The 22,921-nt window shown below is 47.6% G+C and overlaps 1 protein-coding gene across 3 annotated transcripts in view; it reads left to right on the top strand.

Moving 5' to 3' along the window:
• The window catches only part of TRIM67 (tripartite motif containing 67), a 53,727-nt gene that overhangs the window by 20,565 nt on the left and 10,241 nt on the right, over positions 1-22,921 (top strand). For 2 of the 3 annotated variants that reach the window (XM_061162997.1, XM_061162996.1), the window contains 5 exons: positions 12,872-12,967; positions 14,501-14,623; positions 15,540-15,650; positions 17,091-17,250; positions 19,622-19,767. In XM_061162997.1, the coding sequence (XP_061018980.1) occupies positions 12,872-12,967; positions 14,501-14,623; positions 15,540-15,650; positions 17,091-17,250; positions 19,622-19,767 (636 nt within the window). The remainder of the gene's footprint in view (positions 1-12,871; positions 12,968-14,500; positions 14,624-15,539; positions 15,651-17,090; positions 17,251-19,621; positions 19,768-22,921) is intronic. The other variant, XM_061162995.1, reaches the window with a different exon arrangement.

Here is a 22,921-nt window from a genome sequence, read left to right as displayed (position 1 = left end):
ACCCACAGCACTGCATGTGCGGCTGCCTGTGCCCTCCACACTGGCAAGCAGCCGTTCACTTAAGCCCACAGCAGCATCACAAGCTTCCTACTGCCACTATCCCCCTCTATACGGTGGAGGAAAACAGGAACAGGAAGAGATTAAACAATTCACCCAAGGACTCAGAGGCTGTGAGTTGGAATTCATACCTGGCATTTTGATTCCAAAGTCTTCCTCAAAACCTAAGACACGGGAGCTACAAGAATGGTCTACTTGCAGGAGTCTGGTCAGGGGACTTCTGCAAGTAGAACCGCAATTCGCAATCTTCTTAGCACCGGGGACTGGTTTTGAGGAAGACAGTTTTCCCATGAATCGGGGTCAGGAGGGATAGTTTCTGGATGATTCAAGCACATTACATTTCTCATGCACTTCATTGTTGTTCAGTCTCTAAGTTGTGCCCAACTCCTTGTGGCCCCATGGACTGCAGCATGCCAGGCTTCTCTGTCCTTCACTGTCTCAGAGCTTGCACAGATTCATGGCCATTAAATTGGTGATGCTGTCTAGCCATCTCATCCTCTGCTGCCTCCTTCTCCTTTTGCCTTCAATCTTTTCCAGCATCAGGATCTTTTCCAATGAGTCAGCTCTTTGTATCAGGTGGCCAAAGTATTAGAGCTGCAGCATCAGTCCCTCCAATGAATATTCAGGGTTGATTTCCTTTAGGATTAACTGGTTTGATCTCCTTGCTGTCTAAGGGACTCTCAAGAGTCTTCTCTAGTACCACAATTCAAAAGCTTCAATTCTTTGGTGCTAAGCCTTCTTTATGGTCTAACTCTCACATCTGTACGTTACTGGAAAAACCATACCTCTGACTATAGGGACCTTTGGTGGCAAAGTGGTGTCTATGCTTTCTAACATGCTGTCTAGGTTTGTCATAGCTTTTCTTCCAAGGAGCAAACATCTTTTAATTTCGTGGCTTGTGTCACCAGCTGCAGTGACTTTGGAGCTCAAGAAAAGAAAATCTGTCACCGTTTTCACTTTTACGCCTTCTATTTACCATGACGTGATGGGACCAGATACCATGATTGTAGTGTTTTTAATCTTGAGTTTCAAACCAGCTTTTTCACTCTCCTCTCTCACTTTCATCAAGAGGCTCTTTAGTTCCTCTTCACTTTCTGCCATCAGGGTGGTATCATCTGCATTTTTGAGGTTGTTAATATTTTTCCTGGCAATCTTGATTCCAGCTTGTGATTCATCCAGCCCAGCATTTTGCATGATGTACTCTGCATATAAGTTAAATAAGCAGGGTGATAATATCCAGTCTTGATGTACTCCTTTCCCAATTTTGAACCAGTCAGTTGTCCATGTACAACTGTTGTAATTGTTATATAAGTTATAATTGTTGCTTCTTGACCCTCATACAGGTTTCTCAGGAGGCAGGCCAGGTGGTCTGGTATTCTCATCTCCTTAGAAATTTTCTACAGTTTGTAGTGATCTACATAGTCAAAGGCTTTCGTGTACCTAATGAAGCAGAAGTAGATGTTTTTCTGGAATTCCCTTGCTTTCTCTATGATCCAACAAATGCTGGCAATTTGATCTCTGGTTCCTCTGCCTTTTCTAAAACCAGCTTGTACCTCTGGGAGTTCATAGTTCACATACTGCTGAAGCCTAGCTTGAAGGGTTTTGAGCATAACCTTGCTAGCTCAAGGTTAGCTTGATTGTTAGATGATTATACAGTGGAGATAATGAATAGATTCAAGGGATTAGACCTAGTAGACAGAGTGCCTGAAGAACTATGCATGAAGGTTCATAGACTTGTGCCAGAGGTAGTGACCAAAACCATCCCCAAGAAAAAGAAATGCAAGAAGGCAAAGTAGTTGTCTGAGGAGGCTTTACAAATACCTGAAGAAAGACGAGAAGTGAAAGACAAGGGATAAAGGAAAAGATATATCCAACTGAATGCAGAGTTCCAGAGAATAGCAAGGAGAGATAAGAAAGCCTTCTTAAATGAACAATGCAAAAAAAAAAAAAAAACTGAAAAGCAATATGAATGGGAAAGACTAGAGATATCTTCAAGAAAGTTGGAGATATCAAGGGAATGTTTCATGGAAGGATGGGCACAATAAAGGATAGAAATGGTATGGATCTAAAAGAAGCAGAAGATATTAAGAAGAGGTGACAAGAAGACACAGAACTATACAAGAAAAGATCTTAATGATGTGAATGTGAAATGAGTGCAATTGTATGATAGTTTGAACATTCTTTGGCATTGCCCTTCTTTGGGGTTGGAATGAAAACACCTTTTCCAGTCATGTGGCCACTGCTGAGTTTTCCAAATTTACTGACATACTGAGTGCAGCACTTTAACATCATCATCATCTGGGATTTTAATTAGCTCAGCAGAAATTCCATCACCTCCACTAGCTTTGTTCATTGTAATGCTTCCTAAGACCCATTTGACTTCACATTCCAGGATGTCGCTGTCTAGGTGAGTGACCACACCATTGTGGTTATTCGGGTCATTAAGACCTTTTCTTGTATAGCTCATCTGTGTATTCTTGTCACCTCTTCTTAATATCTTCTGCTTCTGTTAGATCCATACCATTCCTCACCTCTATTGTGCCCATCCTCCCATGAAACATTCCCTTGATATCTCCAATGTTCTTGAAGATATCTCTAGTCTTTCCCATTCATATTGCTTTTCAGTTTTTTGTCTTTTTTTTTTTTTTCTCTTTTTTTGCATTGTTCATTTAAGAAGGCTTTCTTATCTCTCCTTGTTTTTCTCTGGAACTCTGCATTCAGTTGGGTATATCTTTTCCTTTATCCCTTGCCTTTCACTTCTCTTCTTTCTTCAGGTATTTGTAAAGCCTCCTCAGACAACCACTTTGCCTTCTTGCATTTCTTTTTCTTGGGGATGGTTTTGGTCACTGCCTCCTGCACAAGTCTATGAACCTCCGTGCATAGTTCTTCAGGCACTCTGTCTACCAGATCTAATCCCTTGAATCTATTCATCACCTCCACTGTATAATCATAAGGGATTTGATTTAGGCCATACCTGAATGGTCTACTGCTTTTTCCTACTTTCTTCAATTTAAGTATGAATTTTGCAATATGGAGTTCATGATCTGAGCCACAGTCAGCTCCAGGTCTTGCTTTTGCTGACTGTATAGAGCCTTTCCATCTTTGGGTGCAAATAATATAATCAATCTGATTTCAGTATTGCCCATCTGGTGATGTCCATGTGTAGAGTCGTCTCTTGTGTTGTTGGAAGAGGGTGTTTGCTATGACCAGTGTGTTCTCTTGGCAGAACTCTGCTAGCCTTTGCCCTGCTTCACTTTTTACTCCAAGGCCAAATTTACCTATTGTTCCCGGTATTTCTTGACTTCCTGCTTTTGTATCCCAATCCCCTAAGATGAAAGGAAATCTTTTTGTGTGTGTTAGTTCTAGAGGGTCTTGTAGGTCTTCATAGAACCAGTTAACTTCAGCTTCTTTGGCATCAGTAGTTGGGGCATAGACTTGGATTACTGTGTAGTTGAATGGCTTGCCTTGGAAATGAACTGTGATCGTTCTGTCATTTTTGAGATTGCACCTAAGTACTGCATTTCAGACTCTTTAGTTGACTATAAAGTCTACTCCATTTCTTCTATAGGATTCTTGTCCACAGTAGTAGATCATATTCATCTGAATTAAATTCTCCCATTCCAGTCCATTTTACTTCATTGATTCCTAAGATGTTGATGTTTACTCTTGCTGTCTCCTGTTTGACCACTTCCAATTTACCTTGATTCATGAACATAACATTCCAGGTTCTATGCAATACTGTTCTTTACAGCAACAGACTTTCACCACCAGACACATCCACAACTGAGCATGGTTTCCTCTTTGGCTTTTTCACTTCATTCTTTCTGGAGCTATTAGCAATAGCCCTCTGTTCTTCTCCAGTAGTATATTGGACACCTTCTGACTTGGCGAGGGGGCTCATCTTCTGGTGGCATATCTTTTTGCTTTTTCATACTATTCATGGGGTTCTCCAGGGAAGAATACTGAAGTGGGTTGCCATTTCCTCCTCCAGTGGACTATGTTTTGTCAGAACTCTTCACTATGACTTGTACATCTGGGGGGGTGCTTACATGGCATGGCTCATAGCTTCACTGAGTTACAGAAGCCCCTTTGCCACAACAAGGCTGTTATCCAGGCAGAGGCTTGTGCACTTTATTTCTATTATTATTACATCAGCTCCACCTCAGATCAGTCAGTTCAGTCCAGTCACTCAGTTGTGTCCAACTCTTTGTGACCCCATGGACTGCAGCACGCCAGGCTTCCCTGTCCATCACCACCTCCTGGAGCTTGCTCAAACTCATGTCCGTTGAGTCAGTGATGCCACCTCAGATCATCAGGCATTAGATCCCAGAAGTTGGGGCCCCTGCTACAGAGCAAATGCCTGTATTTCTACATTTCTTGGTCCTTTTGCTCAATTTTGAACTCCAAGGAGCTGGCCCATTCCCAACTAGAACAGGGCATGTGCCTGCCCCTTGTCGGGTGATGGCAATAGTACTAGGGTCATGATTCCAGTCCTACCATGTGGGACCTGGTAGGGAAAGAGGCAATTTCTCAAAGCAAATAAAAGTGCCATTAGGAAGGATATCAGATGGCCAACAGCAGGAAGCAGCGCTGCCTGCCATAGTCCCGTTATGCTCAGAACCACCGTCACTAGACTGCCAGCCCCTGAGCCCAGGGCTCCCCATGTAGGCTCTCTCTGAAATCCTGAGATAGCTCTTGGAGAGCATATCATTACCCTCATTCCAACGTGAGGACCCAAAGGTTCACAAAGAAACCTGGTCACATAAAATGAGAGTTTGAGTTCAGACCCTGACTCCAAAGTCCAGTTCTGGGGTCCCTGGGTGGATACAGCAGGGCTTCCAGCTACATGGCTGGCAGATCCGGGAGCTTAGTCCACTCTCCAGCCTGGTTAGCTCAGCCCGGGGCTGAGCTGTGAGCTGAGCTTCTGGGGAGCAGAGCCCCCCTCACTGCCTCTGGTCCACCAAGGCCTCAGTGGCTGGCTCGGGGTGGGGGTGGGGACAGTGTCAAACCAGCCACCGTGTAGTCGCGCTTCATCCTATACTGACCGTCTCCCCCGTTGTCAGGATTCACATGTTCATAGTCTGAAACCTCTGTGAAGAAGGAGCCTTCCATTCCCGGGACCACCGGCATCCCACCCACCCATTATGGAGGGACTTAGGGAGGAAAAGAAAGGAAAGTCTGAGAGTGAGGTGGGGAAGGGGTGGCATGAAAAGTCACAAAAAGAGGGCAGGGCTTGACTGCCAGTGCCCAGGGCCAGAGGGGGCTTTGTGCCCCAGAAACAGTGGGTTCAGAGTGGCCACAGGGATGTTTTAATTAAGCCCAGTTGGAGAGGACTGAGACACAAGGAGTACCTGGGGGCAGCTTATCAGACAGAATCCGGGACAGAATCCACTCACTGACCCGTCTCTGTGCGGCACATTCTAGGTGCGCGGCGCCGTGCCGCCCGCATGGAGGAACACAGGACAGCCTGCGGGGCAGCGGGAGCTGGGCCCGGGGATGCTGGGGGGCCGATGAATTTCCCAAGGGCTTCCCATCTCACAGAGAGGGAGACGCACCCCGGGAGGAGGTCCAAGGACACATTCTCTTTGGGGAGGGAAGCAAAAGAGCTATAGGGGGCGTTTAGGAGCCATGTCTGGATCCTTGGTGTCTAACTTCCTGTGCTTCTACCAGGTAATCCTGATATCAGAGAACAAACACCTCGTTTAAAAGGCGGCAATTTAGGGGCTTCTCCAGAGACTGTGGCAAACATGAGAATTATCTCTGAGGCTGTGTGTACTAAAAGTATAAATAGGTCCTAGCAGGGTAATTTTGGTAATTCATGTCTTAGTCTGTTTGGGCTTCTATAACCATACTGTATAATCAAGGCAAACTGGAACTGGTCAAACAGGAGATGGCAAGAGTTAATGTCGACGTTTTAGGAAGCTGGAAGGGGTGAATTTAACTCAGATGACCATTATACCTACTACTGTGGGCAAGAATCCATTTGAAGAAATAGGGTAGCCATCACAGTCAACAAAAGAGTCTGAAACGCAGTACTTGGGTGCAGTCTCAAAAATGACAGGGTGATCTCTGCTCATTTCCAAGGCAAACCATTCAATATCACGGTAATCCAAGTCTATGCCCTGACCAGTAATGCTGAAGAAGCTGAAGTTGAATGGTTCTATGAAGACGTACAAGACCTTTTAGAACTAACATCCAAAAAAGATGTCCTTTTCATCATAGGGGCCTGGAATGCAAAAGTAGAAAGTCAAGAAACACCTGTAGTAACAGGCAAATTTGGCCTTGGAGTACGAAATGAAGCAGGGCAAAGGCTAATGCAGTTTTGCCAAGACAACACACTGGTCATAGCAAACACCCTCTTCCAACAACACAAGAGAAGACTCTACACATGGACATCACCAGATGGGCAATACTGAAATCAGACTGATTATATTCCTGGCAGCCAAAGATGCAGAAGCTCTATACAGTCAGCAAAAACAAGACTGGGAGCTGACTGTGGCTCAGATCATGAACTCCTTATTGCCAAATTCAGACTTAAATTGAAGAAAGTAGGGAAAACCACTAGACCATTCAGGTATGACCTAAATCAAATTCCTTACAATTATACAGTAGAAGTGACAAACAGATTTAAGGGACAAGATCTGATAGACAGAGTGCCTGAAGAACTATGAATGGAGGGTCATGACATTGTACAGGAGGCAGTGATCAAGACCATCCCCGAGAAAAAGAAATGGAAAAAAGCTAAATGGCTGTCTGAGGAGGCCTTACAAATAGCTGTGAAAAGAAGAGAAGCAAAAACAAAGGAGAAAAGGAAAGATATTCCCATTTGAATGCAGAGTTCCAAAGAAGAACAAGGAGAGATAAGAAAGCTGTCCTCAGTGATCAATGCAAAGAAATAGAGGAAAACAACAGAATGGGAAAGACTAGAGATCTCTTTGGGAAAATTAGAGATACCAAGGGAACATTTCATTCAAAGATGGGCTCAATAAAGGACAGAAATGGTATGGACCTAACAGAAGCAGAAGATATTAAGAAGTGGCAAGAGTACACAGAAGAACTGTACAAAAAAGATCTTCACAACCCAGATAATCACGATGGTGTGATCACTCACCTAGAGCCAGACATCCTGGACTGTGAAGTCAAGTGGGCCTTAGGAAGCATCACTACGAACAAAGCTAGTGGAGGTGATGGAATTCCAGTTGAGCTATTTCAAATCCTGAAAGACGATGCTGTGAAAGTGCTGCACTCAATATGCCAGCAAATTTGGAAAACTCAGCAGTGGCCACAGGACTGGAAAAGGTCAGTTTTCATTCTGATCCCAAAGAAAGGCAATGCCAAAGAATGCTCAAACTACCACACAATTGCACTCATCTCACATGCTAGTAAAGTAATGCTCAAAATTCTCCAAACCAGGCTTCAACAGTACGTGAACCGTGAACTTCCAGATGTTCAAGCTGGCTTTAGAAAAGGCAGAGGAACCAGAGATCAAATTGCCAACATCCTCTGGATCATCAAAAAAGAAAGAGTTCCAGAAAAACATCTATTTCTGCTTTATTGACTACGCCAAAGCCTTTGACTGTGTGGATCACAATAAACTGTGGAAAATTCTGAAAGAGATGGAAATACCAGACCACCTGACCTGCCTCTTGAGAAACCTGTATGCAGGTCGGGAAGCAACAGTTAGAACTGGACATGGAACAACAGACTGGTTCCAAATAGGAAAAGGAGTACATCAAGGCTGTATATCGTCACCCTGCTTATTTAACTTATATGCAGAGTACATCATGAGAAATGCTGGGCTGGATGAAACACAAGCTGGAATCAAGATTGCCAGGAGAAATATCAATAACCTCAGATACACAGATAACACCACACTTATGGCAGAAAGTGAGGAACTAAAGAGTCTCTTGATGAAAGTGAAAGAGAAGAGTGAAAAACTTGGCTTAAAACTCAACATTCAGAAAACTAAGATCATGGCATCTGGTCCTATCACTTCGTGGCAAATAGATGGGGAAACAGTGGAAACCATGGCAGACTTCATTTTTTGAGGTCCAAAATCACTGCAGATGGTGACTGCAGCCATGAAATTAAAAGACGCTTGCTCCTTGGAAGGAAAGTTATGACCAACCTAGACAACATATTAAAAAGCAGAGACATTACTTTGCCAACAAAGGTCTGTCTCGTCAAGGCTATGGTTTTTTCAGTAGTCATATGTGGATGTGAGAGTTGGACTATAAAGAAAGCTGAGTGCTGAAGAATTGATGCTTTTGAACTGTGGTGTTGGAGAAGACTCTTGAGAGTCCCTTGGACTGCAAGATTCAACCAGTCCATCCTAAAGGAAATCAGGCCTGAATATTCATTGGAAGGACTGATGTTGAAGCTGAAACTCCAATACTTTGGCCACCTGATGCAAAGAGCTGACTCATTTGAAAAGACCCTGATTCTGGAAAGATTGAAGGCAGAAGGAGAAGGGGACAACAGAAGATGAGATGGTTGGATGGCATCACCGACTCAATGGACATGAGCTTGAGTAAACTCCAGGAGTTGGTGGTGGACAGGGAGACCTGGCATGCTGCAGTCCATGGGGTCGCAAAGAGTCAGACACAACTGAGCAACTGAACTGAACCATACCACAGGCTGGGTGGCTTAAACAACAGAGATTTATCTCTCACAGTTCTGAAGCCTAGACCTTGTTGTGTCTTTATATGGCCTTTCCTCAGTTCATGTGGGAGGAGAGAGTTAAGATCTTTTCTTTAAAGGACACTAATCCCATCATAGGGGCTCCATCCTCGAAAACCTAATCGCTTTCCAAAGTTACCATCTCCTAATACCTCCATACCAGAGGTTAAGGCATCAATATATGGATTTTGGGAAGACACAAACATTCAGTCCATAGCAACCCATATATGATAGAGCCAGATCAAACAATTTAGAGGACTTTGGGGGACTTCCTTGGTGGTCCAGCGATTAAAAATCCACCTGCCATTGCAGGGGACATGGGTTCGATCCCTGGTCCGGGAAGGTCCCACATGCTGTGGAACAACTAAACCCATGTGCCACAACTACTGAACCCACCGTGTTGCATCTACTGCAGCCTGAGCACCTAGAGTCCGTGCTCCACAACAAGAGAAGCCACTGCAGTGAGAAGCCTGCTCACCACAACCAGAGAGTAGCCCCCACTCACCACAACGAGAGAAAATCCTGTACAGCAATGAAGACCCAGCACAGCCAAAAATACATAAATAAATAAATTCTTTTTAGTTTACAGGTTTCTTTTAAGAAAGTAATAGCATGAGTAATCTAAAAGGATGGTTATCGTTATTAATTAGGATGATTAAATGTTTTAAACAGTGATATTATTAGTAAAGTTACCATGAGAACAATAGTTAAATTATTTTACAATTTACACTTTCAAAGGAATACAAACAGTTATTATTTTAAAAGAACTGATGTAAGTTTAACAAATTAGAAAAATTTGCACAAAAAATTAGACTGTTTAAATCAGTTCAGCACTTCTTACAACCCAGAAATCAAACTGAAAACATCCTGTTAGATAAGTATCATTGCATTATTATGTCCCAAACATTCACTAAAGAAGAACATTTAAAATGTCCCGTTTTGGTGTGATCAGGTTTAAAAAGTAGCAAAAGAGGATTTGGGGGAAGCTCGAGCTATATTTCTAAGTATAATAGTGCAAACTCATATGAGGAGAGGACCCGCTATAACAAAGAGATGAAGAATCTTTCTGAGACACACAGCTAACAAACGACAGAGCCAAGATTTGGCTATATGCCCCAGAGTCCTCTTGCTTAATGCATTGCGGTAGTCTGACTCTTTGTGACCCCATGGACTGTAGCCCACCAGGCTTTTCTGACCCTGGAATTCTCCAGGCAAGAATCCTGGAGTGGGTAGACGTTTCCTTCTCCAGGGGATCTTTCCAACCCAGGGATCAAACCTAGGTCTCCTGCATTGCAGGCAGATTCTTTACCATCTTAGCCACCAGGGAAACCAGCTTAATGCATTATGAGGCCCTATTACGCCATCTAGAAGGAGAGAGGGGTGGAGGCAGAAAACTATCCCATGTACCTAGAAGCTTCTCCTTCAGGCTGCAGGCAAAGACATGCTAGGCCAGGAAGCAGGTGGTTTGGCCCTGTTGGAAATACTGACATTTTTAAGCTGTCTGTCTAAACTCAGAGACTCTACAGCAAAGTAATTCTAACCTTTAAGAAATAGGAAGGCATAAAATACAATGTTTGATTCAAGTTAAAAGTCTATTCAGTCATTTTAAAATATTTATTATTTATCTTCTGTCTGGATATTTCCTTTCTTTCCAAGAGTATAGTATGGCCACAGAGACTGAACAACGCATTCTCATTTCGCAGATGGCAGGGTCTTCCTCTGACCATGGAGTTCTCCAGGATACTGGAGTAGATCGCCCTTCCGTTCTCCAGGGAAACTTCCCCACTCAGGGATCAAATCTGGGTCTCCTGCATTGCAGACAGATTCTTCACCATCTGAGCCACCAGGGAAGCCCTTCTCTAGGACCAGAAGAACACAGTTTTCCATGTCCCCTGCTGGCCCCCTAGACAATCCTTGTGGAAAAGAAGAGCATGTCTCAAAAAACTGCAGCCAAATACAATACGCTGTGAACCTGTAACACGTTGCCAATAAGTGATGTGTCCCTTGAGAAATGGTTTCCACCTTTGCCACCCAATCCCTGGCTCCTTTGCCAGTAGAACAACCAGGGCCCGTTTCCACAGCGCTGTCACCTGGGCAAGGAGAGCTGACTTGTGGCCCCACCACATGGGAAGGAACTGGGGTCAAGAAAGGTGTTAATACAAGCGTGTGCTTGTTGGGTCAGGACGTCCTTCGAGGGGAACCAGCTTTCACATGGGAGTCCGGGCTCTTCCTTTAGGCCTTTGCTGCACCCTGCTGGGCTGGGGTCAGAGGCAAATCTGATGAGCCTGGAGCAGTGTCAAGTGAGCTGTGAGTTCATTCCCCTTTCAGCTGGGTGTCTGCCTAAGGCCACCGGAACCTTTCAAAAATCACTTGTTCTGGGCTCTTTGCCAAGCTCCCGGATCTATTTGCCAAGTAGGAAGCAGGTCGAGAGCAGGGCTGGGCTGCGGGGAGACCGGAGCTGGTGAGGGCAGAGCCATGCTGGCCCCAGTTTCCCAGGTGGAAGGAGGGGGACACTCACGAATGCGGCTTCTTGTGGACAAGTGTGTTGCCTGTGGATCTACAGGGATCTGTCTTGGTTAGCATCTCCTTCTAGAGGAGCAATTGCTTTGCTTTCTATTCAGCCAGTGAGCAGTTTTTGAGCCCCTATTTTGTGCCTGGCTAGAAAGACAAAGACAATGTCCCCACCATGAAGGAGTGCATAGGTTCACAGGAATGGGCCTCTCCTTGAGGAGAAAAGGGGTGCAGCCTCCAAGGGCCCTCTTCTTGCAGTGAGTGGGGTAGGGAGGGAGGCACCCCTTTTCTGGACACAGATGATGAGTCTCAGTGACGCTGACCTCTCCAGCTCCTTCTGAGTGAAGTTATCAGAGACAGGCTGAGCTGCTAAGGATGAGTGCAAAGATCTGTGCTGCCCAGGACAGCAGCCACTGGCCACATATGGTGGCTGAAAACTTTAAGTAAAATTTCAAGGGCTCAGAGCAGATGCAGGACACTCTGCTATTCTTGTGATTTCTATTGGATAGTCTTCCTGCATAGATACTTGCACCAGAATTGCAATTCTGAGGAGAGACACACAGCAAACAAACCTATGTTGGTCAGTAATGAACATTATGAAGAAGAATAAAGCAGGGCAAGTGGAGAGGCCTCTCAGACAGATCATATTTGAGCAGAGACCTAAAGACAGTGGAGAGTGGGTATGACCCAGCTTTTCTGGCCCCATTTTTCTCTCTGCCCTCAGCTTTTTAATTTGAATTTGAATTTTTAATTCAAATTTTTAATTTGAAACATGAGAGTACCGTTAAAAATCAAGGGCATCAGGAGATTTCCCTGGCAGTCCAGTGGTTAAGACTCCACACTTCCACTGTAGGGGATATGGGTTCAATCTTTGCTTGGGGAACTAAGATCCCACAGGCTGCAGGGCATGATCAAAATATAGATAAATAAAATTTAAAAGCAAAGGGCATCAGTCTATTCAATAGTGAAGTTTTGAAGACAAATTCGATTGTGTGGACATATGTTTCATTGAAAAGAAGACTGAGGCTAAAGGCCATAGATTTGACACCAGCCTGCAGCTCTGCCTTTGGGTCCCAGTAACTGAGCAGAGTAAGGAGTCTCAATTGCTAAGGAGGCCACCACCATCCCTTCTACATGATGACTGGGGACCCTCCATCCACATGGCTCAAGCTCATTTCCAGGTCTCTTTCCTACCCACCCCTCTTAGGCCAAAAGGCAACTGTGTACACATGAGGTGGGCAGAGTGTGGCCTGGCACCTGCGGTGCCCACACATTGGCATCTGAGTGCCCTACTGATGGGGGTAGAGCTTCTGTGGGAAGAGTGGGGGCCAGACCCGGTCAAGTCTATACTTGCTTCTTGTCCTGGGTCCTGTCAGCCCCAACCAATTAGCTGAATGCTGCTTACTTCTATCCAGCTTTGGGGTGCAGACAGATGAGTGCAGGTCAACCAACACTTTATTGCTAGAAAAACAAGCCCATGTTGCAGAGACCAGGCGTTGATAGGGATCCCCCCACAGAGGACAGCTCTTGGTTATACCCTGTTATAAACACAGCTTTCGGGGTAAAGGGCAGACTAAATGCCTTTAACACCTAATTTTCCTTTTCAAACTGTAATATCTTTTAGGCCCAGCTGTCTCAGGCCTTAAATGGAGTTTCCGATAAGGCAAAAGAAGCCAAGGAGTTTCTGGTTCAGCTGAAGAACATTCTGCAGCAGATCCAGGTGAGCCGAGACCCCACCTCTCTGCAGAAGGGATGTGAGACATGGCTCAGGAAAGGGAAGACCCCTGGCAGCCCTTCTCAGTGTTGAAGATGGGGAGGCCCAACTGCTCCCTGCACAGCCTCAGATGTCGCAGACACTACACACCCCGTCCACCGGCACCCATGAGCCATCCGATAGGAAAGGGATCTTGCTTGAACTCAGAAAGAATCATAGAAAGAGAACCAGGCAGAAATAATGCATGGCCACAGAGTGCTACCAGTGTCCGTAAACAGTGCTGACATACCAAACGCATCATGATATAAAAGCATCAGTTACTAAATAAATGTGTTTACTGAGCACCCATGCTGTGTCACGTACTAGCCCGACACAGATCAATAAGCTGCAGTCTGTGGCCCCGGGAGCTCCGTCTGTCAGGGAGAGAGTGTATAAATGCACGCAGGGAGGAACTTTCACACCGATCATGAACGTCCTGGTGTCTGGGTGGAAAAGGGGGGCTGAGGGCACTGAATTCTAAACCAGCCGATAGACGCCGTCCTTCCTAATAAGGTAAAGCACAGAATTCAGCCACCAGGCATTTCCTTCCCTGTTTCTGATGTTTCAGGACACCAGCTGTATCCATTTGGTAGGGTTGCTATAACAAAGCATCATAGACTGAGTGGCTTCAGCCCCAGTAACCTATTTCCTCACCGTTATGGAGGCTAGAAGTTCAAGATGGAGGCGCGGGCAGGGGTGGCTCCTCCTGAGGGCTCTCTCCCGGGCTGGCAGACAGCCACCGCCTCCCTGCGTCCTCAGGCGGCCCTCCCTCTGTGCCTGCCTGTGTTCTCACCTCCTCTTCTAAGGACATAGTCATGTTGGATCAGAGCCCAGCCTAAGGACCTCGTTTAAGTTACTTCTTTCAAGGCCGTTTCTCCAAACACAGTCTTGTTCTGAGGTCATGGGGGTTTGGACTTCCTCGTAGGAACTTGGGGCAGGGGTGGGAGAAAATACTTTAGTCCATGACACGAGGTCTGAATCCAGGCTGCTCTGAGAGGTATTGAAGGATTCTTTTTCACAACTGAGAAAGACAGATCCTACAGCCAGACCACTGGGTTTTGTTTGTTTTACTGTTTCCCGATTATGAAAAGTAAAAATATGTTCTGGAAATTTTGAAAAGTAGAAAATAGCAGACAAAAGTAACAGAAGTTCACCAATATCTCACCCCTTTAAGTGGCCACCCCACTATTTTGACACGCTATTCCACTAGTTTACACACACACACACACACACACACACACACAGTATGCAATTATGCTGCACACACTTGCTGCTTTTTCTCTTGTTAAGTCCCTTATGAGTGTTTCCCACGACACTGAAAACCCTCACAAACCCGCATGGTTCAGGTGACGTTGAATATTCGTTCCATCCTCTGATGTGCTGAGACTCACACGCACGGTCTCCGGTCTAGTAGCAGGACCCGCTTGCTGACGCGGCTGTGTCTCTAGCACCAGCCACGTCTCTGCGTGCCTGCTCCCTAAAGCCCTCTGCGTCCCACAGGAGAATGGCCTGGACTACGAGGCCTGCCTGGTGGCTCAGTGCGATGCGCTGGTCGATGCTCTGACCCGGCAGAAAGCCAAGCTGCTCACCAAGGTCACCAAAGAGAGGGAGCACAAGCTGAAGGTGAGTCCCCTCACAGCCTTCCCGCCCAGGGTGGGGGACCACGCAGTGCAGACACGGGGTCAGTGTTAGTTGAGGGTATGAATGAATGAACGAGTGAGGGGAGGAAGCACTGAGCAGGTTCCCTGGGACCTACGCACCCTCGTGTCACTTTGCCTGCAAAAATCGCCATGCCTACTCTCCCTCCAAAGCGGGGACCAGACACCTGAATCCTGCTGCTTTCAGTCAGGATTTTGACTGAATCTCCCCCTCTCCCATCTGCTGGGCCCCTGCTTTCGGTGGAAGACACACACCCTGCTCTCATCTTGCAGAGCGGAGATGGCCTCGTTGGATGACGAGGGCTGTGCTCAGGGCCCCGGCTTGGCCCCTCCGTCAGGTTCTCTGGCGTCTGGTGCTCGCGAGGTCAGCGCGGTGGCCAGTGACCACCGTGGAAAGGCAAGACTTCCCCTCACTCAGCACCGGGCCCCCAGTCCAGGCAGCTGCCCCATGAACACCCTGCCTTGACGAAAACGACTCACTTCATGGTCTAGGCTCGATCTATTTCATAGAAATTTCCCAACTGAACCAGAAATATTACTGAAGGGGGAGAAGGAACGTGTGTTGGGGATGGTCCATGGTTTACCTGCAAAGCAGTTGAGCCCCTCAATGACCACCCAGCAAGCGAGAATGGGGGGCATGAACTGGTCACTTGGAAGAGTTCAGATTGTGTGCGTTCTCTGCTTTTTACCCAGAGTTCAGGAAGTTTGCTCTGCTGGGTGTGGCAGCCCTGCTTATGGGGGAGTGTGTCCAATTACGCCCCTGTAAGGAGGGCACGTGGAGCTCAGGAACAGAGCAGCAGCAGGAGAGGGTACGAGGGAGTCGAGAACAGTGCTGCCTCCCACTGCGGCCGGGTGGTTACCAGGGGTCCTTCTCATGGCAGATGGTTTGGGACCAGATCAATCACTGCACGCTGAAGCTGCGCCAGTCCACGGGGCTGATGGAGTACTGCCTGGAGGTGATCAAGGAGAACGACCCCGCCGGGTTCCTGCAGGTGAGCGGGCTGGTCCTTCCTCCAACTCCATGGCCACGTCCCAAACTAGCCAAGGTTCTAGGAAAGTCCCTCCCCGTGGCTTGCAGTTGAGCAGACTCTCCTGTGCTCAGTGATTCCAGAATACCTGAAATCTCATCTTGGCTGTTCTCACAAGCTCTGACCTGGCTCTGGGTCATCATTAAATGAGGAGGTCAAACATCACAGTCCCTAGGCCCGCAATGCCACGCTCTCATGGCTCGACTTCCTGGAACACCAGTGCAACATTTTCCCCACAGATGAAAGAAAACAGTCTTTGCCAGTCAAGCTGGAAAGATTGCACTGGAAGAAGTGAGTTAGCAGAATCCACATGACCCCCAGTGGACAGAGTCCCACAGGTCTGGACAGAATACCATAGCCCAGAAAGCCCAGGATGCCTTGCTGGGCAACCCCTAGCAGCCAGGCTAATCCGGCTAATACTTCTGTGACTCAAACAAAAGCTCAGTCCTCTGTCTGTGGGGAAAATGATGAATCTCCTTGATTGGTCCCCAGGAAGGGTGCACAGGCATCATAGCTCTACAGGGACACGTGCAAATGTTCTGAATGAGCAAGACTTTCTCCAACAGAGAACAGAGCTGTGGGTTTGATACAGTGAAAGTTTGGAGCAGAAGCTGCAGAACAACATGGAAGAAAGACAGTGGGAGGGAGGGGGCGGCCCAGGACTGGGGTGAAGGAGATGCTTTTAAATGCTAGGACAAACCATTAGTGAGTTTCACTTTGCAAAGTGCGGGATCTAGCAAAAGTTGAATATGTAGAGTGTTTCTGTATATTTTCAAAGTATCATTTGCTTCCAAACGAACTTAGTTACTTAACAGAAAGAGACTCACAGACTTAGAAAGTGAACCAATGGTTGCTGGGGGGAATGGATAGCTAGGGAATTTGGCAGGTTCATGGACACACTGCTATATACAAAATGGATAACCACCAAGGACCTACTGTCAAGCACAGGGAACGCTGCTCAGTATTACGTGGCAGCCTGGATGGGAGGGGGGGTTTGTGGGAGAATGGATACATGTGTATGTATGGCTGAGTCCCTTGGCTGTTCACTTGAAACTATCACAACATTGTTAATAGGCTATACCCCAATACAAAATAAGAAGTTCAAAAAAATAAATAAAAAGTATCATTTGCTTTACAAAAGTGTTTAGCCTAAAACAGCAAGTGCTTCTTTACAGGGAACATGACCGACCTGTGATGATTTAAACAATATAATGCATTTTTATTTACCCCCAAGTCATACCAGCATGGGTCCTGTCATCTCTGCCAGGGCTTGAGAAGGCATGCTTAACACAGCCACCCCAGCACCCTGAGCCCATGCAGATGAAGCCCCTACCCATTCCTCACCACCTGCTGTGCTGTTTTTCCTTTGCATGTGGAAACCCTAAATTCTGTGCTTCCTTTAAGATCTCGGACGCCCTGATCAAGCGTGTCCAGGTGTCTCAAGAGCAGTGGGTCAAAGGAGCCCTGGAGCCCAAAGTGTCCGCGGAGTTTGAGCTGACCTTGGACAGCGAGCCGCTGCTGCAGGCCATCCACCAGCTGGACTTCATTCAGATGAAATGTAGGGGTGAGCCGTGGTTGGCCCAGTTCAGTTGGTGCTTCTTCTGGAAGAGGCATCCACTCTGCAGGGCAGCTCATGCATCGGAAGACGTGTGACCCTGGTGGGACACAGACCGGGAGGGAGGGCCTTCTGTGGCACAGACCTGGGTTCAGGTCCCAGTTCAGTGCCCCCGAGCTGGGTGACCCCTGTGGGTAGCCCCCAGCGTGAGCCACAGTTTTCCCACGTGTGAAAGAGGATCGTCTATTCATTCAGAGACACCTATCGAGTGTTCGTCACCTGCCAGGCACCATCCTAGCTGTTCAGGACACAGCCGTGAACAAGTCCACAGACTCCCTCACAAGACTGAGCTGGCATTCTAGAGAAGGAGACAGGCAATGATACAACAGGGGGTGTGATATAACCTGATGGTGGCAGGTGTGACCAACAGGTGCTTTCTGAGAAGTGACAGTGTTAGTCGCTCAGTCACGTCTGATGCTTTGTGACCCCATGGACTGTAGCCGGCCAGGCTCCTCTGTCCATGAAATTCTCCAGGCGAGAATACTGGAGTAGGTAACCACTCCCTTCTCCAGGGGGTCTTCCCAATCAGGGATCAAACCTGAGTCTCCTGCATTACAATCTGATTCTTTACCATCTGAACCACCAGGGAAGCCACTTTTTGAGAAGAAGGCATTAGTATGGGGGTTGTATTTCGAGGTGAGAAGGAAAGAGATGCAATATAAAGGAAGAAGGTTCCAGGAGCCAGAGGGCAGGTATAAGTTTGCTATGTCCCAAGAAGAGTGAGATCAGAGGTGACAGCAGAGTGGAGAAGGTGGTGGGTGGCAGAGGTGAGTTCAGAGAGCCAGGGGGACACAGGCTATGGGTTAAGAAAAGGTTGCATAACTTTCCCCAGGTTACAAAATTAGCATGTGAGGTCACCCTGCCTCTCCAGAGACATTAAGGGTACATTCAGGGGAGGGAATAAAACTCTTTGGGGGTTTATTTTTTTAATCAATATATCAAAAAGTTGAGCACCCACACCTACAGAAGCTGTGAACTCAGGAAAATGCTCACTTGCAAAGTATGTGGCTATTTTTAAACCAAAGACAGCCAGTCTCTGTGCTCACTCCCACACTCAGTTTGCACCTGAGGTGAGGTTTGGAAATGCCATCTGCCCCAGGTATGAATGTATGGAGCAGAATAACCCTGGTCTGGAAAGTGGGGGTGCTGAAAGAGGCTGCTTGGAGCTGCTCCTGACAGGTTGGGGTGGTGGGATTCATAGAGGAAGTGGGAAAGAGAAAAGCAGTACCCAGGGATGGAGAGAGGACTCCTCCACACTGATAACCCAGGGTCCTGGGGCCAGTCTGCATGGAGCAGCCCTGAGACCACATCCATAACAGTGCTCACACCCCACTAAACAGTCCACCAAAATGTGGAAGATGGTGCCTTAACATCTGGAGCCAAATGGAAATCTGTAGTTTTTACAAAAACTCATGTTGCAGAGTTCCCTTGGAAAAATGTCAGCATGGACTATGCATGCGTGCATGCTAAATTGCTTCACTTGTGTCCACCTCTTTGCAACCCTATGGACTGCAGCCCATCAGGATCCTCTGTCCATGGGATTCTCCAGGCAAGAATACTGGAGCGGGTTGCCGTGTCCTCCTCCAGGGGAACTTCCCAACGCAGGGATCAAACCCAAGTCTCTTATGTCTCCTGCATTGGCAGGCAACTTCTTTATCACTAAAGTCACCTGGGAAGCCCCAGCATGGACTATATTTATTTCTAAAATCTCTCCAGCCTGAACACAACTAGAGGATAAAAAGATACTCCCAAGCTCACCTTGATAGAACTGATGATTCACTTGACTTGAATCCCTAATTCCATGGGTAGACTGTCCCATACTCTTAAGACTGCCTCACCTTCTGGGATCTAATTCCCTAGACCTTTGAAACACTCCCAGACAAAGGTTTCAACGTCTCTTTGCCTTTTGCCTGTCCCCCGCCCCCAACCACAATTTCACGGGTCCCAGGTGTGAGCTGCACGTGACTCCACGCAGAAGGTCTGGAGAGGCCTTGCTGTGCTGGGAGGCACAGGGGGTCAGGCTCTGCTGCAAGTCCTGGGGAGCCGCTCCTGGGCCAGAGTCAAAACCAGTGACGCTCAGTGGGCCGTGGGGAGCGGACACCTTGTCCTCAGGGCTCCAGACTCAGAGGGGTGGCGGCAACTGCCGTGTCTCTACATCTGTCCCGGCCTCAAATCCCAGGACCCCTCCCAGGCTAGGAGGCCCGCGTACAAGCGGCGGGAAGTGATGCAGCCGTGGCCTTTCCTCTGGGGTGGGGCGGGCCCGCAGCCGTCCCCGCGCCCTGCAGGGTCTGCGCACTGAAGCCCGCCCTTCCCCTCCCAGTGCCGCCCGTGCCCCTGTTGCAGCTGGAGAAGTGCTGCACCCGGAACAACAGCGTCACGCTGGCCTGGAGGACGCCGCCCTTCACCCACAGCCCGGTGGACGGCTATATCCTGGAGCTGGACGACGGCGACGGGGGGCAGTTCCGGGTGAGGCCTGCTGCCTGCTGCGGGGGGTGGGGTGGGGGGCGAGGCTCGCACTGTCCCAGCCTCCGGATCAGTCCGCGCGGCGGCCCCTAACTCTGATACCACTAACGGGGGCGTCAGCCCCAAGGACGCGGGACTCGGGGGCCTGGGCTCATGGGACACACGTGGGGTTCCTCTACCGAGAGCTGCGTCTGGGCAGGCAGAGAAAGTTCAGGATGGCTTTTCTGTGAAGACTGACGCAGGTCGGAGGCCAAGGCAGAGCTCAGAAAAGGTGTTCCCCACGCGGACCCGCTTCCCAGTTGAACCAGCCGCATCTAGTCAACACCATCCCACACATCCCCCCAAGCAGCCGCCTTCTCCCTCAGTGTTCCCACACAACGGCCCTGCCCGGTTGACTAATTAGCTCATCTGGCAAGGTGATCTGCCTGGGAAGACACATGAGGAACGGTTGTAGGATTTGGGTGATGATCTACGCTCCAGTCCCCAGTGATGGAATACATGGGGAGAGTAAAGACCCTTAGTGAGTCAGAAATGCATTTCCAATCTCACCCTGTGGTAGGAGCCGGACAGCACCCCACCCCAATCCAGACCCCAGCAGAGCTCTACCTTGAGACTCACAGTGGAGTTCAGACTCCTGTCCGGCAATTTGGTTGATTCCAGGGAGCACAAACACTGGCTCTTCTTAGAGCGCCACCTTTCTGTCCACCAGAGACTAAATAAAGACTCATTCTAACAAACCAGAGCCATCCCAACAGTTCTCACACTTCTCCTCCTGGAAGTCGTGCCCATTCAAGGAATCTGACCAGAGTCAGTATCCCTTTCATTTCCCTCAAAGGGATTTATGCCTGTGTCTTTTCATTTTTTTGTTTTTATGAATGTCAGACTTGTAGTACTCCATGAGGAAACATTGAGTCCCTGGGAATATGGGCTCTTTGGGGAAGAGAGGCTGAGGTCACACTGGTCAGGAAGAGCAGGTCATACACTGGGTCCCGAACCCCAGCCGTTCCGGTCATGCAAATAAGCGAGGAACTGACAGAGTTCCTTGACTAACCAGAAACCAGGAAGTGAGTTTATGCTTTTGAAATGGGATAGAAGAGGATGTTAAAAGAAGCAGCCAGTACTTCCCTGGTAGTCGGTGGTTAGGAATCTGCAGGGGACACGGGTGTGACCCCTGGTTGGGGAGCTAGATCCCACATGCTGAGGAGCAGCTAAGCTAGCGAGCCACAACCGAGATCCCGTGCGCCACAACTGAGACCCAGTGAGACCAAATAAATAAGTAAATAAATATTTGCCCAAAAAAGAAGAAGCCACAGAGCCCAGAGGCTTCTCCCCTTTGAGACATGACCACGAACAAGCTGGAGCCAAGGGCTCGAGTTTCTGAGGGACAGTGTGTTATGGTGGGAAAAGCGTGGACTTAATGCAGACAGACCTGGCTTTGAACGCTGGCTTCTAAATGGATTGACTGTGATCTTGGGCAAGTTTCCTGCCCTCCCTGAGTGTCCTTGTGAGTAAAACATAAAAAATAATAGCAATGTCCCAGGGTTGTGTAAGGATTAAGATGCCTTATACAGTAATAGCTGGCACACAACTACTATTATCAGTAACTCAAAAAAACAAGTGAAGAGTAACACCCCCAAGTGATCAAGCAGGAATAGCGTTTTATAACTGTGTTTGTTAATGGCTGCGCCGGGTCTTCCTTTCTGCATGGGCTTTCTCTAGCTGTGGTCCACCGGCTCTCATTGCAGTGGCTGCTCTTGGTGCAGAGCACACGCTCGGGGCACGTGGGCTCGGTAGTTGCAACACATGGGCTCCGGAGCTCAGCCTCAGTAACTGCGGCACACAGGTTTAGTTGTTCCACGACACGTGGGATCTTCCCAGACCAGTGATCGGACTCATGTTTGCTACATTGTCAGGTGAATTCTTCATCACTGAGGCCAAGGGAAGCCCAGGAATGATGTTTTATGTGATGACAAAAGTGAGGTGTAAGGCTACGTATTTGGGAGCAGTTAATGGGACAAATTAAGTTTGAAGTAAGTGTTCTAGAAAAGGACCTTCGGGGTCCTGTGCAGAAATGCCCCACCCTCTGGGAAACCAGGAGAAAAGCAGCTCCAGGAGGCCCAAGGAGTTGGAAGGTGCCAGCCTCAGCAGTGGAAGAGGCCGGAGGAGGTGGAGTGGCCCTCTCACTCCAGATGTGGCCAAATCAACTTGAACCACCTGTGCTTGACCACGCCCTTCCTCCGTCTGCTTTTTCCCATCATGTGTGATGATGCTTCCTTTTCAAATACTGTTTATTTTGTCTACTTCGATGCTTAGCTCATGTTTTCTAACTTAAATTCCCATTGAAAACCGACGATCTCCTCTTGCTCCAAATCGTTTTGTGCACCCCCATCTTTGGGGTCCAGGTACTATCCATGAGAACCACCCTCTGAGGAGGCAGGACGTTCTCAGGCAGCATCACAGCTACTGCACTCCGTACCTTCACAGCAGAAGGGCCCATCAGCCACCAGTAAGGGTTTGTGTTAAACTTGGACGTGGTCTGAAACCCAGCCACCACTCATCCCAAATCTCCTTATTAATAGCACTCTCTGGTAATGGAAGTAAAAGCAAAAATAAACAAATGGGACCTAATTAAACTTAAAAGCTTTTACACAACAAATGAAACTATAAGCAAGGTGAAAAGACAGCCTTCAGGATGAGAGAAAATAATAGCAAATGAAACAACTGACAAAGAATCTCAAAAATATACAAGCAGCTCATGCAGCTCAATACCAGAAAAATAAGCAACCCAGTCAAAAAATGGGCCAAAGAACTAAACAGACATTTCTCCAAAGAAGACATACAGATGGCTAACAAACACGTGAAAAGATGCTCAACATCACTCATGATCAGAGGAATGCAAATCAAAACCACAATGAGGTTCCATCTCATGCCAGTCGGAATAGCTGCTATCAAAAAGTCTACAAACAATAAATGCTGGAAAGGGTGTGGAGGAAACAGAACCCTCTTACACTGTTGGTGGGAATGCAAACGAGTACAGCCACTATGGAGAACAGTGTGGAGATTCCTTACAAAACTGGAAATAGAACTGCCATATGACCCAGCAATCCCACCGCTGGGCATACACACAGAGGAAACCAGAATTGAAAGAGATACATGT

The sequence above is a fragment of the Dama dama genome, chromosome 15, assembly GCF_033118175.1.
Source record: "Dama dama isolate Ldn47 chromosome 15, ASM3311817v1, whole genome shotgun sequence".
In the NCBI taxonomy this organism is placed as follows: domain Eukaryota; kingdom Metazoa; phylum Chordata; class Mammalia; order Artiodactyla; family Cervidae; genus Dama; species Dama dama.
This window is presented reverse-complemented; position numbering and strand designations above follow the sequence as displayed.